At 43.3% G+C, this 16357-nt stretch overlaps 1 protein-coding gene across 1 annotated transcript in view; it reads right to left on the reverse strand.

Moving 5' to 3' along the window:
• ValRS (Valyl-tRNA synthetase) overlaps window positions 1-14224 on the reverse strand; it is a 182660-nt gene extending 168436 nt beyond the window's left edge. Inside the window, exons 1-3 of the mRNA XM_070529138.1 lie at window positions 13712-14224; window positions 11202-11274; window positions 9801-9901 (exon numbers count right to left, since the gene is read on the reverse strand). Coding sequence (XP_070385239.1) covers window positions 9801-9901; window positions 11202-11274; window positions 13712-13876 — 339 coding nt within the window. The 5' untranslated portion in view covers window positions 13877-14224. The remainder of the gene's footprint in view (window positions 1-9800; window positions 9902-11201; window positions 11275-13711) is intronic.
• Window positions 14225-16357: the final 2133 nt, after the last annotated feature.

Here is a 16357-nt window from a genome sequence, read left to right on the forward strand (position 1 = left end):
TATTTGCGGAACAACCACAGTTCTTTTGGATCCTTCTTTTACTGCTCTACCAAATGCCAAAACCGACTCGTGTTGTTATTTGGGAAGTTGCGTAATGATGCCTGGTCACCAATCCCGTACAACCGCGTAGAACACAGGACGCTCTGGTTCTAGACGTACTGCGCCCACCACAGAAGGTTAGAAAAACGTCCCCATCAGCACAGCAGGGAAGTGGCTACTTCAGGGGATGGATTGATAACTGTAAAAGAGTCATTCAAAACACACGGAATTATTCTCCACTTTCGGCAGCGTTTTCTCTACTTCCTTTTTAAATAAAAAGATGTTGATCCATAAATATTTTCACAAACAATTTTCGCTTTTCCTCCCTCTTTGGCTGTTGCTTTGGCTTTCTCCCTTAGTAGATCGCTTAATTTCTCATCTCCCTGCTACTCTTGTTTCCAGTTGCCAATTTTGCACGAAAAGTACTGTCAATTAGGGAAAACAAGACGAGGTAAGGGGTGACAGTCATATTGCTTATAAGTTGAACAGTTATTGCAGGGTCTGATGATGGACACTGTTTCGCAATATACTATATTCTACCTTATCTAACCCCTATCGCGGATATCTGGTTCCGAGGATCTGCCAGTGTCGCGGAAAGCCATTACTCAAAGAAATAATCAAGCAAAAGGAAAAGTTAAACGCAACTGGCGTTTTCTCCGGCCGCAACTCCTTCCATGAACATACACACCAGCTCACTATGAACCAAGTTTCTTTCCTGGCCCCTGGATCAGTCTAAACAAAGAAGGTTGGACTAACAAAGCAACAGCGATGCGTGTGATCGTTGAATGGATGGTGACATAAAAATTGTGTTGGGCATTATAAATAAAATAAAATATTATAACTAAAACAATAAACTACGCCCTGCCTGCTGCAAGATGGGGACATAGAAATTGTGTTGGGGAATAAAAATTAATGAAAGTAAAAATAATTAAAACAAAGACTAAGCCCTGCCTGCTGCACCTAAGTATTGCAGGCTGCCAAATTAGAAAGATAAATAAAAGGAGCGTAGTTAATTAATTTTGTATTGTAAAAAAAAGGGGGGGGAGTCTACCACAAGGAAAACCACGGCCAACGGAACAGATGGCTGCGGAATTTATTGAAAAATGATGCATAAATTACAATAACACATACATCTATTCCAACATGTCTTGAATAGATGGGGACAGAAAATGGTGGTGGGCAAAGAAAATTACATTAAAAAAAAGAAAGGTTTAAGCCCTGCCTGCTGGGGACAACTGAATTCATCTTGAGTTAATCGCGTGGGCACCGAATCGATGAGAAAACTGGCCTCCAAACCCCAGGAGATGTCGATAACTACCGCCATACAAAAGGAGTGAAAAAAATTGACAATCAGTCCACTCTGTGAAGATGGAATGGCAGCGAAAGCTGACGATAGTCAAAGCTCTCAAACGAAAAGCAAAGTGTTTCACCTCAGATGCGGGTCAGCCTCAAAATAGTGCAACACCGGGCAGACCCTCGGCGGAGGTGAAGCAGGCGTTAAGCGCTCCCCAAACCTGGGTCCATCCCGAAGGTAGTGCAATGACGGGCCCGCCCGTGGTGGAGGTGAAGCAGGCGTTAAGCGCTCCCCATACGTGGGTCCATCCCAAAGTTAGTGCAATGACGGGCCCACCCGCGGTGGAGGTGAAGCAGGCGTTAAGCACTACCCATACGTGGGCCCATCCCGAAGATTCTGAAGTGCGCGTTATAGGTTCCCGAGTCCACAGGCGTATGTGTCATTGATAATGGACCCCTTTTGCACGATTACCAGGATCGGCCCACATAATGAGTTTTTCTGTTAACGGATGCCGAAAAAAACTACGGAAGTTAGTCAGACACTGCTTTCGCTGTAAAAGGCAGCTGAATGTTAACCCCTGGTAGATTGATTTGTCGGCGCTTTAGGAATGTCTGCGAGGAGTGGTGGCGTGGGCGAATAGGGAGGGGGGGGGGAGGTATGCCACTTAATTTCGGGGGGGGGGGTGCCCCCCCAGGCCCCTCCATGGGTACGTGCCTGGTACTGCTCTAAATACCTCACACTATTTTTCCACATAGTCCCACGCCGGTTCAGACATTTGTCCTATCGCAGCACTAAATTTGAGAAATGCTGTCATCAGTCAGCAAGGAATACGGTCTTCCAGGATGCTCATTGTCATGCAAGTCTTCACAGCCATTTGCGAACTCACACCACCACCACCTCACTTCTCAAAACGAGACACCTTTCTCCTTATGTGGGCTGCATTTCCCTGTGGATTTGAATGGGCGTTCGCCCCTTGCTTTATGGAAAATGAATCACACCTCGTTGCTCGTACACCGTGGATGTGTGAAGCACCACTGCCATCTTCAATTGACAGCAGTGCCGTGCCGCAGAGCTATCGGCAAATAAGGCCGGGCCAGTCCCAGAAAGGTCCACCGCTGAGAATAGATATGTTGACTTCGCCTTTACAGCCATAATTTGGCTTAAAAAAAAAATAGGGGCAAAGACTTTCTGATTTGCCCTCATAAGAGGTTTTCTATGCATGGAATAAATGCCTGTGTAGATACATGTTGATGTGCTTGATTTTCGACAGGTGTCGCAGAACACGCTTGAGAGGAATGCCAATAATTCGAGAGCTTCTGGTGAGGCAAGAAACAATGAAGCTTCGACCATAACTGCTACACTGTAATATAAGTCCTAGTAGTATTTGCTGACTAACAGTTTTCTGCAGGCTGAAAGCTGCTTGCATACTAGTAGCACCCAAGAATCTGTTCTCCAATATAGTGCAAAAATTTTCCATTTGTAAGTCTCAGAAGGATAAGATACTTTGCGACTTCTGACGTGGCACACTGCAGTGACTCAGTGGGTGTGGTAATCTGCCGGTCAGCATGAGGTGACGCATGCAATTACCAGCCGCGGCAGCTGCATTCCAATGTAAGTAGAATGCAAATCCACACTGTTTCACTGTGGCATCTTTCATAGCACTCGGTTACTTTAGGACACAACCACATCAATAAATAAATAAATAAATCAATAAATCCTTATGCTCGGCCTCTTCCCACAATTATGGGACACAACGGCTTCATGCTACTGCCATGAGCATGTTTTATGTTTGCGTGTTTCCTGTGCTCTTTTCTGTAATGCCTTGTATCCACTATCACTGTTTAGTTATTCCACAAGGTCTTAGAGTAACACAAGGTCTTTAACAGTGAAAGCTGCATGCAATCCGTCTTTTTCGTTTTCCTGTGCTGCCCTCTGCTACACGCCACTGAAAACATTCTGGAAGGGTGCCGGCGCTTTCGCTGGTTGATTTGTGTACCTGCACGCATGTTGAGTGCAAGTCAATTGTGCATTTCATAGATAACGATTATGAATGGCTTCTCTGGGGCAGCATGTCGTACCTGGAAGCCCCGTAGCACTCACCGACTACCGGGTGAGAAGGTCTGGGTGCGCTGTTGTGACAACAGAGCAGCCGAAAAAGACACGCCGAGTTCTGTCTGCCGATGCAGCTGCCTTAGAGTTTGTCATCACTGAATTCTGCTCTTGCACCTCACTTTTTGTATTCCTTTTACACATTCTTTTGACATTTCACATATTCAAGCAGTCTTAATGTGCAGCCTTCCATGTAGGCCTTACCAATGAAGTGCATTAATTTACATCGACATCTAGAGCCATAGATAGTTGTTAGCTTCAAATATTGTGTAAATGGCACACCGCTGATATGAAATAATGTCAAAACGTAGCGAAACATACATATCTGCGCATATGAGACACGTTGTTCCACCCTGAGACAAGTCAATATGAGCAGCCAAGCCACTTAACAGAAACAATGATCCAGACACATACATTATGGGCTGTTATTACTGATTCCCACTTTTCTTTAACTTCATCATACTGCCATAAAGTATTATTAGAGAAAACTGGGCTCGGCATAAGCACTAATTTATAGGCTGTGTATAGTTCTTTAGTGAAAATGCAGAAACCATCACTGACACCGTTGGTAGCTGTGCAAGGCGGTTGTTTATGCTACTGTACCGACTGCACCGTCTCTTGTTTTCCGTTTGATGCAGAGTTAAACAATACATCTCTGACATTAAGAAATGTGTCAGCAGAACAACGCGTACAGACCCACCCCTCTAGGTAGCTAATGCGACCTTCAGGAATGGGGACGTACAAATGTTGGCACAGCACTCTGTTGCCACTTACTGCTCATTGCATACACGCCATGCGAAGGGTAATTGACATCAAATTGCTAAGGCCAGAATAGAATTTAAAAAAAAAGTTTCCTCAGTCCTAACTGCTGATTTTTAAGTTCCGGTCCACCAGTAGCAGGTGTACAAACTCAACGGTGCCAGGCTAAAATTTAATCTAAACAGTATCAACACTGGCTCAAACTTCATGTGCACAGCTTGCAAGGGCTGAAGCTAATGAATTTCAACTTTGAAAACACGTTTCGACTTATTTTGAGCGCGATTAATTATAAGTACAAGTGAAGGCACTGTGACTATCGCGTTGGTTCAGCGGCTGATCGCGTGGGGTTTGGTTGAATGATGGCCGGCCCGCTGATTTTGTTGATGCCAATGACAACAAAGCCCATCGCACTACAATAACTCACGCTCGTTGGTTACGTTGTTGTTGGCCTGGTATGATAAAATGTTCTCCGCGACACACTGTGCTGAATAGTTGGCCAATCGTTCGCGTCAGTGTCTTGTCGATCTTGTATCAACACAGTACTGCTTGACCTTAAATGAGTATGTGAAGTCAGACACGCGCTGCCACCGCTAGCAAGAGAGGGTCCACACTGCAAGAAGACTTTGTCAGCAATATGATGCTTCTGAAGTATCACTCATGTGTAACAGAGGGGTTTGTCGATAGATTTTCTAGCCATCAATGAAAAGCAGCAACTATGTGATTCACAGTGCAGTCTGGACGAAGCCCTGGCCACTTTCTCTTTTAGAATTGGAGTTGCAGTCTCACTATGCACGTTTGCAGCACCGCACAGACATAGCGCCAACAATGCAGTACACAGCACGAGTATTTGCAACAGTTAGCGTCCGTGCGTCTTTTTTTTTTTTTTTCAAGGGACTTTCCCCAGAGATCGGGCTACACGCGCATCCCTTCCAAAACATTTTGTGATTAATCTGCTAGGGCAGGGCGCATGCACCATCGCACCGTGAAAAAGGCAGATTATTATGCGAGGCGCTCACTCACCTTGCCCCATAGCCCTAGCTGGATGGCCGGTCAACCAGTTATAATAAACATGTACAAGTTTTGCAACTTTTTCATCAGGAAAGCAAGCACAAAAAGCAAACACTACATTATTGAAAAAATGTATAAAGGGATACTAACGGCACTGCCTGCCACTTCAACTCGAGGCAGACTCAGGTTTCGACAGATACCCGTCCTCTTGATTTATTTTTTACCAGACCAACCTCAGTTTCTCATGCAGCTGCCACCATTTCATTTTTTGTTAGTTTGTTGTTTTTCTTATATCATCACTGTTCACCCCTTCTTCCACATTTGGGTTAGTTAACCAGGAACTTCTGCAAAATGCACATCTGCCCTGCCTATGGTGTTGGCATGCCATGCCGGCACACTAAAAATGACACCTTCAAAAAGTGTAGGTGACAGCCACGGTATTAGAGCTACCTTGAAATGGAAGCTCCTTCTATGTATAAAGACAGTGCCACTCTGAATAGTATGCACATCTCATTATTGGGCCAGTGATGAGATTTGCAAGTGAGACCCAAAAATCAAACCAAAATGGAATGCCTGTCTTTTTATTTGCCAAGTTACAATTAATTGTTGCTGAGCTAGTTGCTTCAGAGTCTACTGGTAGAGACTAATGAGTGTGAAATAGAGACGATGGCTATGCTAGAAACAAGCCAACAAGAGCATCTGTCCTGTTTACTTCTTTTTATAACAGTCGACTTCATGCTCATTAATACTTTTTTTTTTCACCTGCTTCTATGTTGAACTTCATAAGCTCACTAACTTTTCTTTTGACACATACATTATTTGCCATTCTTTTATTAAGCATTCAACTCAAAACCGTGCAAGGAACTATCTGAACTGCAATAGTGGGCAGTTAAAAGAATGTCCCAGATCCACTTTATTACTCTCAGTCAATATAAAAGATAAAGAAATACATACACAGCTGCCAAGCCATAATTCAAACTTCTAGGAATTAGACATTTTGTTTATCAGATGTTCAAAATTCACATACTAGAGCAAGATATGGTCCAATACAGAACTAGCCAGTTCTCACATGAATGGGGACATAATCTTGGAGCAATGCCTCTTCCAATGCTACTTGTTTTTATGCTTTAGCAGTGGTCAAAGCGACTATCTGTCCACATAACCAATGGGATCAGCCAGCCATGAATGGTGGATAAGAGTGGCGTAGAATTGTGTAGAAGGCACTGCTACAATATTGCAGCCCAGAATTATGGCACTTCCTGCGCAACACAAAATATTGGGCGCAGATATCAAACCGATGATACTTTGTGAAAAATGAAAGAAGGCAGAGGGTATCACTACAAGGTGCAAGTCTGGGACCATAGTCACAAATGGGTTTGGGACACTATCTTGTAGTGGCACCTGTCAATGCACACAGTGACTTGAATAACATACATAGGCATGCTTTGTCTGCCCTTTCCTCAGCCATTCTTGGCTGCATTGTTTTTCTGCTTGAGCTACAGACAGCTCACATAGCTCCTCTCTTTACCAGACCTTTGAAAGTAATAGTGAATTTTAATGGTTAAATTGGTACAGTTTTTCCTAGTTCCATGGGCGAGAAGGCATTCCTGTACAATTCATTAGGTGTAAAATCCAATGTTTTACTTACAATTTAAACTAAACCTCTTCTAATACACAACCTTAAACCTGCAATTTTGTACCACACCAATCCAAGAAATGGCACTGTTGTCGACAAAAGAGAAAAAAATTGCTCCAAATTGACCAGAGAAATTTACTATAAGGCAGAATGTGTCTTAAACATGAAGAGTGAGAACGAGAGAGCAGGCAATGATATTGCACAGTAAGACTGATTTCATAGACCAGTGCAATGAGTTAACCAGTGGCCCATTGCGAAGCGTACAAATTGGTTTCCATGAACAGCAGACATTCTTTCTATGATTGTTGTGGAGTAGAACCTCAGGTTCAAATTTAGTGCAGCACAGGCTGCTTCTAGCATGAGGCAGATGCGTGTGAGGTCATTTCACGCCTCTGCCACACATTGGCTTTTCACTGGCAACACTGCACTTACGCTTCTGAAAAGTGATAGCAAAATCATGCATCTCAACTGGAAAATGTACAGATGTCTTGAGGGAATGACTATGCCAATACAATATGTCATGCTGCACTAGTACTTCCTCTGCCAAACCCAGCCTGTGCCACTAGTCGTAGCATTCTTGCTGCGCAGGTAAACTATCTTGTTAGCGGTACTGGCAAAGGGCCCATAGGTTCCAGCGGGTTAATAATTTTTTTTTATTATTTTATACTCTGTAAAGAAGACCCTGTTACTTCATTCTCCCAAATTTTTTTTTGCCTAACATGAGGCAATGGGTGGTGTAACGCTTAATCTGGGTAACAACATTTAAAAGCTTAAGCTTTTATACAGGCTACTATAATACCGAATGCCAGTGTAGAAAACAAAAACCACTGACTGATGCAACCAAACCTACTGCAACCTAGAAGCAATGTATTTATAAACTGCTATTTCACGTTAACTATCACTCTACATAGGCTCAATGTGTCTCAGCATTCACCTCTGCTGTTCTATCAATCAAGATGGCAAGTGTGTCTAGAATAAAAACATATATACTGCCAGACACATCCTTCAAAATTTACTGCACTTGGCATAACATTGTGCAAATAGAAAAATGTTGTCAAAGTTGGAAGAGAGAAAAAGAAAACCTTTCCTTTTATCCAGAAGTGCAACTTGCAACGGAGAGGTGCTGTGTTATAGCCATACACACAAGTACACACTGATGTTGTCAATTATAGAGTGCACATATTAGCTGTAAGAAAACTTCTCTCGTAACTCTCATACTACCTACAGTGACCTGCATTTTTCCTTTAAAATTTTCTGAAGAAAGGCTTACCCCTACTTGGTTATTGCTCAAGTTTTCCAGCAGGGCTGCCTTTCATGGTCTGGATCATTCAATATAATACTTTGCACTATTACTTTGCTGGTTTGTAAAGAAAAAAATGTGAATTTGCCTTCATCTGCACCTCTCGCAGTGTCATCATCATCATCAGCAGCAGCAGCAGCAGCCTGGTTACGCCCACTAAAGGGCAAAGGCCTCTCCCATACTTCTCCAACAACCCCAGTCATGTACGAATTGTGGCCATGCCGTCCCTGCAAACTTCTTAATTTCATCCGCCCACCTAACTTTCTGCCACCCCCTGCTACGCTTCCCTTCCCTTGGGATCCAGTCCGTAACCCTTAATGACCATCGGATATCTTCCCTCCTCATTACGTGCCCTGCTCATGCCCATTTCTTTTTCTTGATTTCAACTAAGATGTCATTAACTCGCATTTGTTCCCTCACCCAATCTGCTCATTTCTTATCCCTTAACATTACACCTATCATTCTTCTTTCCATAGCTCGTTGCGTCGTCCTCAATTTGAGTAGTACCCTTTTCGTAAGCCTCCAGGTTTCTGCCCCGTAGGTGAGTACTGGTAAGACACAGCTATTGTATACTTTTCTCTTGAGGGATAATGGCAACCTGCAGTTCATGATCTGAGAATGCTGCCAAACGCACCCCAGCCCATTCTTATTCTTCGGATTATTTCCGTCTCATGATCCGGATCCGCCGTCACTACCTGCCCTAAGTAGATGTATTCCCTTACGACTTCCAGTGCCTCGCTACCTATTGTAAATTGCTGTTCTCTTCCGAGACTGTTAAACATTACTTTAGTTTTCTGCAGATTAATTTTTAGACCCACTCTTCTGCTTTGCCTCTTCAGGTCAGTGAGCATGCATTGCAATTGGGCCCCTGAGCTACTAAGTAAGGCAATATCATCAGCAAATCGCAAGTTACTAAGGTATTCTCCATTAACTTTTATCCCCAATTCTTCCCAATCCAGGTCTCTGAATACCTCCCGTAAACACGCTGTGAATAGCATTGGAGAGATGTATGTCCCTGCCTGACGCCTTTCTTTATTGGGACTTTGTTGCTTGCTTTATGGAGGACTACGGTGGCTGCGGAGCCGCTATAGATATCTTTCAGCATTTTCACATACGGCTCGTCTACACCCTGATTCCGTAATGCCTCCATGACTGCTGAGGTTTCGACAGAATCAAACGCTTTCTCGTAATCTCGCAGTGTGTGATGTCCAAAATGCAGTGGCTATGGTCCCATTACCTGGGCACTTCTTGCATTCACAATATGACAAAGCATGGCCTTCAAGATTAGTTTCCATTATTCGCTGGGAGTGCATGTGGAAATCAACAGGGGCTCGAAGGGAAATTCACATATCTTTTTTTTTTTACATGACAAACCACCAGACAAGTCAAAGTGTCAAGTGTTACACGAGACCATAAAATATTATCTTTGCTGCAAAATCTGAGAAAAAAAAAAGAGAACATGCAGTAAACAACAAATAAAAAAAAGATATTTTTAAAGGAGAAACATGGGTCACTGTACATTTTTGCAGTCAATCGCACTCAGCACAAGGATGCCAAGTTGTGAGCACACAGTAGCAAGAGCTTCTACAAAGCATTAGATCACCATAACAGTAGCGACATCAATTGCTGTTTAGCCAAACCAAGTGAAAACCTACCCCATATTCAGGCTTGAAAAACTGGCTCTTTTCCCACCAAGGATACCAGGCAGCCTCCACATATCGTGGGCTGTATGCATCTGGCATTGGACCTGATGTGTCTGCACAGGGAAGTTATCATCAACATCAGAACATAGACTACCCCTTGACTACACCTCAAGAAGGTGGCTGCATATCCTTCAGGCTATGCAGCCATTTGGTTTGGTGTGTTCACAATAATATGGCTACTTGAGCAACAACAGTGCACTTGATTGTAATGAACAAATGAGGCATGAGGAGGTGAAATCTCCAGCCGCATTTGTATAACAAGTGGCCTGACATTTCGAGAGTGATTTGACCTCTTCTTCAGGGATGACCATACATGTTTGACTGGAGAAGTGTTCACTTCTTTAGGTTTTACCATGTCAGATAGAGTTAATCGATTTGTTTATTCAAGGGGTTTAACATTGTAAAGCTGAGGGCTCCATATTAATTATGCCACCAGGGGTTCTAACGTGCACCAAAATCATGATACGTGAACATTTTTGCAGATCGATTCATGTCAAAGATGTTTACTTTTACTGGTTAGCTGCACTGTCACGCATGTGTTGTTTTATTTTCTGCCAGTAACCATTTCTGACCAGATCATCACTGTTACAAAGTTATCATTTGCTGCAAGATGCACCTGCTATATCCTGAATTTCTTCCCCATTATTGGCAATTCTATAACGAAATAGTCTTGCATAATAATACTGCATGCGTGACACAAATAGTGTTGTGCATTCTTAAATGTACACAAGCACCACTGTTTACTTTGGACTGTAAAGTAATACATACAAAATTAGTGAATAGACTTGACCCACGAGTTTAGATTCGATAACAGACAACATTGCTCATCACAACTGTTCCAATTTGAGTTCTTGTCTTGCTGAGTACAAGTTCACCAAATGAACTGTTTAAAGTTGATTCACATTCTGTGCCTGCCTGTGCCCTGTAACATGCGCATGACAAAATGCAGCTTTTTTTCTCACCATCAACTTTCAGATATAATTGCAATAACAATGTAGCAATGATGCTTTACTCTGCATTTCCCATAGCTAAAGATTTGAAACAGCAGACAACGGCACCAACCTTTTAGAAAAGCGTGTTACAATCATCAGTGAGAGACTAGAATTGTTTAACACGTTCAAAGTGGAATGTGATAGATACACTATATATCATTCAAACTCAGGTATTATGAAGTACCTGCTCAAGTGCATGCTTTTCAGTGCTTGTAGTTACAAGATTGGAATAAATAAAAAAGGATAGGATGTAGGTTCTTTTTTGATTGTACAGAAGGGCTGGTGAACTAATGAAACAAAATATATAATTATGTGGCTACGTTGTGCACCAATGCCAAAAAAATATGGCAAATCTGCTTGCCTTTCTTTTCTCCTGGTGCAGTTGGCTTGTCATAAGTGATGACTTCTTTTTCCTTTTTCTCCTTGGGCTTTTTCTGGATAAAAACGAAGTAAAAACATGCAAATTATCAACAAGTCCATATCAAACGCTGTATTTTACCTGTAAGTATGAGTGCCTTTGTTAATGGCAAGATTTCTTTTTCCAAACCATTTTGCGACTGCAGGAATCTCATTCAAGAAGACACCGGACAGTGTTTATAAGGCAGCCGACTTCGTCTCTTAATGTCGACTGGCCCTGTTTTCGTAAGCCACAGGTGGTTTTTTTGCAAGCGCTACTCGAGCCTTTGAGTCATCATCATCATCAACAGCATCATCATTATCAGCCTATTTTATGTTCACTGCAGGACGAAGGCCTCTCCCTGTGATCTCCAATTACCGCTGTCCTGTGCCAACCAATTCCAACTAGCACCCGCAAAATTCCTAATTTCGTTGCACTACCTCGTCTTCTGCCATCCTCTATTGCGCTTCCCTTCTCTTGGTACCCATTCTGTCACCCTGATGGTCCAACGGTTATCCACTCTGAGCATTACATGACCTGCCCAGCGCCATTTTTTTCTCTTCATGTCAATTAGAATGTCGTCTATACCCGTTTGTTCTCTCATCCAAACCACTCTCTTTCTGTCTCTTCAAGTTATGCCTAGCATTCTTCGTTCCATCGCTCTTTACGCAGTCCTTAACTTGTTCTCAAGCATCTTTGTCAGTGTAAAGCTTTAAAGTAACACCAGCACATGATACCCCCATCGTCCTCAACATTATTTTAAGAATACCTACCCCCCTAATGCTAAGTTTCTTTCTTCATGAATTCTCAATGATTTATCTGGATGATCACTAAATGCATCTTCAGACCAATGCTAAAATAGTGACAGTTGCATCACAGATATAATGAAAAAGCAGGTGTAAAAAATTTTCTTCTCCTTCTCTAGAGTGGTCTTGTTCAACTAGACTTTTTGATGTTACTCCTATCTATCTAGCAGAATTCTTGGCTGTAGTATTAGCACTGCGCAACTTGAACCCTTTTATTTGATCACTAGCTATTATCAGCAACTCTCTGTTTATCTCTTACAGTGTGTAGAGACTTCAAAGTTTTGCAAGCATTACATCTATTGGCTCCGTCTCATTTGAGTTTTTCCTGTTTAATTTTGGTACCTGGCATAAAGGTTTGCCTTTGAATGAGTGCACCTCCATTCCATCTCAAAGGCAAAGGCTTCCCTGGATGGCCCTGTAGTTTGTTTTTGCCCCGACCGCCTATATCACTGCTGCTAGGTTTTGGAGATTAAAGGTGCTGGACGAGTTTTATAAAATTAGCCTGACCTCGCCTTCTGACTACCACCACCTACTATTCCCCTGGAGTCACAAATTCTGCCCAACAAGCAAATTAAAGGTTGCATAATTGAGGCTATGCTGCCGAAACCCAGCACTCAATTTCTATCTGCACAGGTATGGTTTGGCAGAATCTCCTTTGTGTATATATTGTGGTGTATCAGAAGCAAATGACCACTTTCTGCTTGCTTATTGGTGATACTCCTTCATAAGGTTTCTCGAGGTCCTTATAAGCAAGCTTGGCCTCTGCATGAATCTCCTTGTTCTGCTTCCCTACGAATCTTCTATGTTGGGGTACAGCCACTGGAATGTTTGCAATGTGCTAAAATACTTTATTCTTGCCTCCCATTGTCTACCTTTATAAGTTAATTTATAATTATTCTTTTAATTTGCGATTTATTCCATACAGTAATAAGACCGTTCCGCTACGAATACTGTGCAATGATAAGTCTTTCCCCAGCCAAACAGTGTTCATTTTCTCAACTTCAACTAATTTTGAACAAACTGCCGAATTCTTGGCTGATCCCCCACGATGGGCAGGTGCCACTTTTGGAAAGCGCTAGCACGGACTTGCGTTGTCGTAGTAAAGCGCCTACGGCTGCGTGTCCGTACGAATTTCGGTGCTGATTCGTGCTTGAGAGCGCGACGTTCCCGAACAATAACGCGGGCGATAGTGCTTCTGGTGCATCATTAAAGCCGTGCCCAGTATGTTTAATGATCTCGATAACCCATTCAGAATGGCCGGTAAAACTACTAGCTCGAACAGACAGAGACGTTTATTTCCGCGGTGAACGCTGCGTTTGGTGCAAATAACAAAAATGTATAAAGAGGCAGAATGGATGTCTCAAAAGTTCGGGCGCCCAATGTGCACTGACACTCAATACAGACGGGCGTACGTACTGTGAGCTGTGTTCTCGGTAGTTTAGAATAAGCGCCGCTTTTAACTCTTTTGCTATAGATACCGGCAGATCGCGACCAGAGAAAGAGAGCGGCTTTTATTAAGGACGCCGCACGCTACACGCGGCACTTGCACTGTGAAGGAATGAATGAAACCGGCTCGTGGTTCCGAACGGCCGCGTTGACTCAAGGTCCTGTCCGTGACGATCGCTCTAGGAATATCAATATGGGAAGGGAAGATACTGTCCCACTTACGTCGGCTTTGGGCTGAGCAGTTTGCAGCTTCTCCTGCTTCTGCTTGAATTTTTCCAGCTTCTCTCTTTTCTTGGCCTCCTTCTTGAGTTGGACAGCGCTTTTCTGACCGGGTTCGCAGGCCTGACCGGCGTTGTCGTGTTCGGTCATTTCGACGTCTTGAGGCATGGTTTCACGATCTGCTGTTCCGTTCGGCACGCTAGACAAGAGCCTACACACGCACGTAGGCTCGAACAAAGCTGACAAAAAAAGCCGGCGCTACGCAGCGAAGCTGCCACACAGACACGATCGCACGATGAAGGGTTATATAAAATGCGTTTCTGACGAAATGCACGCGGGCTACTGTCGCGACGCCTCGCAGACGCAAGACCCACTTGCTGAGGAACGCGCCGTCACAAACCAACGCTGCACCACGCAGCACCAGCTACAGTAGCTTACCGCGAAAGGGCGAAAGTGAGAGGAGAGCGAAGGAAACTGATTCAGTAGGGCCGTACTGCCGTACGTTCGCCGCTGCCTGTGTTTGGTCCCCCCCATCCACGCGCGTGTATGGAGGGGCTTTAGGTCCCTTCACACTTTTGTAAGCAAATATTATCACAGATCTACACCCTATTAATAAAGCAAATTATTTTAATAAAACTGGCACAATTTCTTTTTTTTTTGCTATCTCACTTTTTTGTCTATTCTTTTCATCCCGTGACTGACTTAACTCTACGGCGTAAACTGCTGACACGCACGTGGTAGGAGCGAAATGCCATACTAAAACGCTGCTGCCACGCACGGAAGTGACGTCACAGTTATGATGACGTTGTTTAAACAAGTATGGCGTGTTCCGGTTTATAGTTTTGCGCGCGCTGCTGGAGCTGCTTCAGCTTTTCAGCTTAGCTAAAACAGAATTTTACGGTTTCTTACTGTGTTGTGTGATAGAATGTTGTTCTAGTTAGTTGCGCTGGAAGAACCGGATGGTGTTCGAGCTTGCGATCTCGAGCCACACTTGGGCGCAACGCTGGAGCAGCTCGTTTCTTTATGCCTTGGAGCGCGTTTATGGTTGGTAGTGTGGTCTTGTGCAGCTCCTGTTACGTTTTTCAGTGCTGTTGCTCTTGTTTGTTGAATTTACTGATGTGAATGGAGCATATGTGGGCTCTCAGTTTGGCAGAACTTTTTGCTCTTATGGTAAAAAACGTTTAAACTCGTTCCAAATGCCTGTTGCTGCAGTTGCCGCTTAGTGTTGTGCATCGATCGCGAAAAAAAAAAAGTTTCATCCTTCGTAGGATTGCTGTTGCAGATATTGCCTAAGTAAGTGAGCTGTTGCAATTTTTATATGGCACTCGATGTCGCATTTACCTGTACTGTTTCTTGTCTTGCATGTTCATACTGTTCCCTTGTTTATCGGATTTTGGCGGCTAGCGAATCGCGACTTGCTTGAGCACCTGCTCGCCACAGTTCTAAAGGAACATGTTGAGCAACCCCAATGTAAACTATGAAGACAAATATTGCAGAACGTGGCCCAGCCGCTCATAGTTCTACTTTGGCTCAATTTTGTTCTAAAGCTTGGCTGTCTTGAAGACGAAGAAATTTTCTTAAATTTCTTCCAGCTAGTTTGATAAGCTGCTATTTAGTATTGCTTCTTGTGATGGCGCTATGCGAGGTACCAGGTTTGCGCAAATGTTCCTCGCAACTTGTTTACAAACATGATGTAGGTTCATTGCAGGAACCTGCATTAGGTTATAGATGTGAGATGCACGCTAATATGACCGGTGTGGGTTTGCGGGTCCCTGCATGCCACTCTCAAGCAAATGCCAAGTTTCCATTGTATGAAGCTTCCTTGACTTCGCAGGGCTTGTTTGGTTAATCCCTTCATCTGTGCAATAGAATGCTCATTAGTCATGAGCCTTACCCTGATCCTCTTGTCCAACAAAAAAAAATCTTTTAGGCATTGCATTAGGGAATATATCTGAGTGCCAATGTGACAATTTTTGCCTCTGTAACCTTTTTTTTCTCCCATCTTATCAGTGAAGGCCTTGTTCGAACAGAGTGCCATGCAGTGACAGAAATTCTCATCACAGTAAGAAAATCTCTGAAGGAGATTTTTGAGTCTGACTAGGACTTCGTCTTGGGCAAATTGGTGAAGTCTGCTGCACATTGTTTTTGTGTGCGAAAATCTATTTACAGAAAAAGGACACATGAAAGTGCGAACTACTAACTGATTTAATGATTCAAAGGATGAAACATAGTGTACAAATTTTGTGCACAGGCAAGAGGTGAATGTTGTGACAGTGTTAGTTTGTCTTTTAATGCTACAAATAGCCATTATACAAGTGCACCTCTGGGGAATTAAGGCAATTGAAGTGCTACTAACATGTGCACTCTCTGATAAAATATACCTTCGTGAGCTCATGCGATGTTTTGTTGCTACTCCTGCACAGGATCATAATGTGCGAAAGCACGGCTCATATGAGCAGGCCTTGCAATGTGTGCTGCACCATCCGGTTTATTTAAATTGTTTGAATGCTCCCTCAAATAGTCATTCAGGCATTGGGCCGTTTGGTCCACGTAGAACTTGCCACAGCTGAGAGATATCTTATGACCAACCCACAGCACAATGCTCAATATGGTTGGCGTGATTTTTCATACACCCTTGTCTTTAGGTAC

The sequence above is a fragment of the Dermacentor albipictus genome, unplaced genomic scaffold (genome assembly GCF_038994185.2).
Source record: "Dermacentor albipictus isolate Rhodes 1998 colony unplaced genomic scaffold, USDA_Dalb.pri_finalv2 scaffold_17, whole genome shotgun sequence".
NCBI lineage: Eukaryota > Metazoa > Arthropoda > Arachnida > Ixodida > Ixodidae > Dermacentor > Dermacentor albipictus.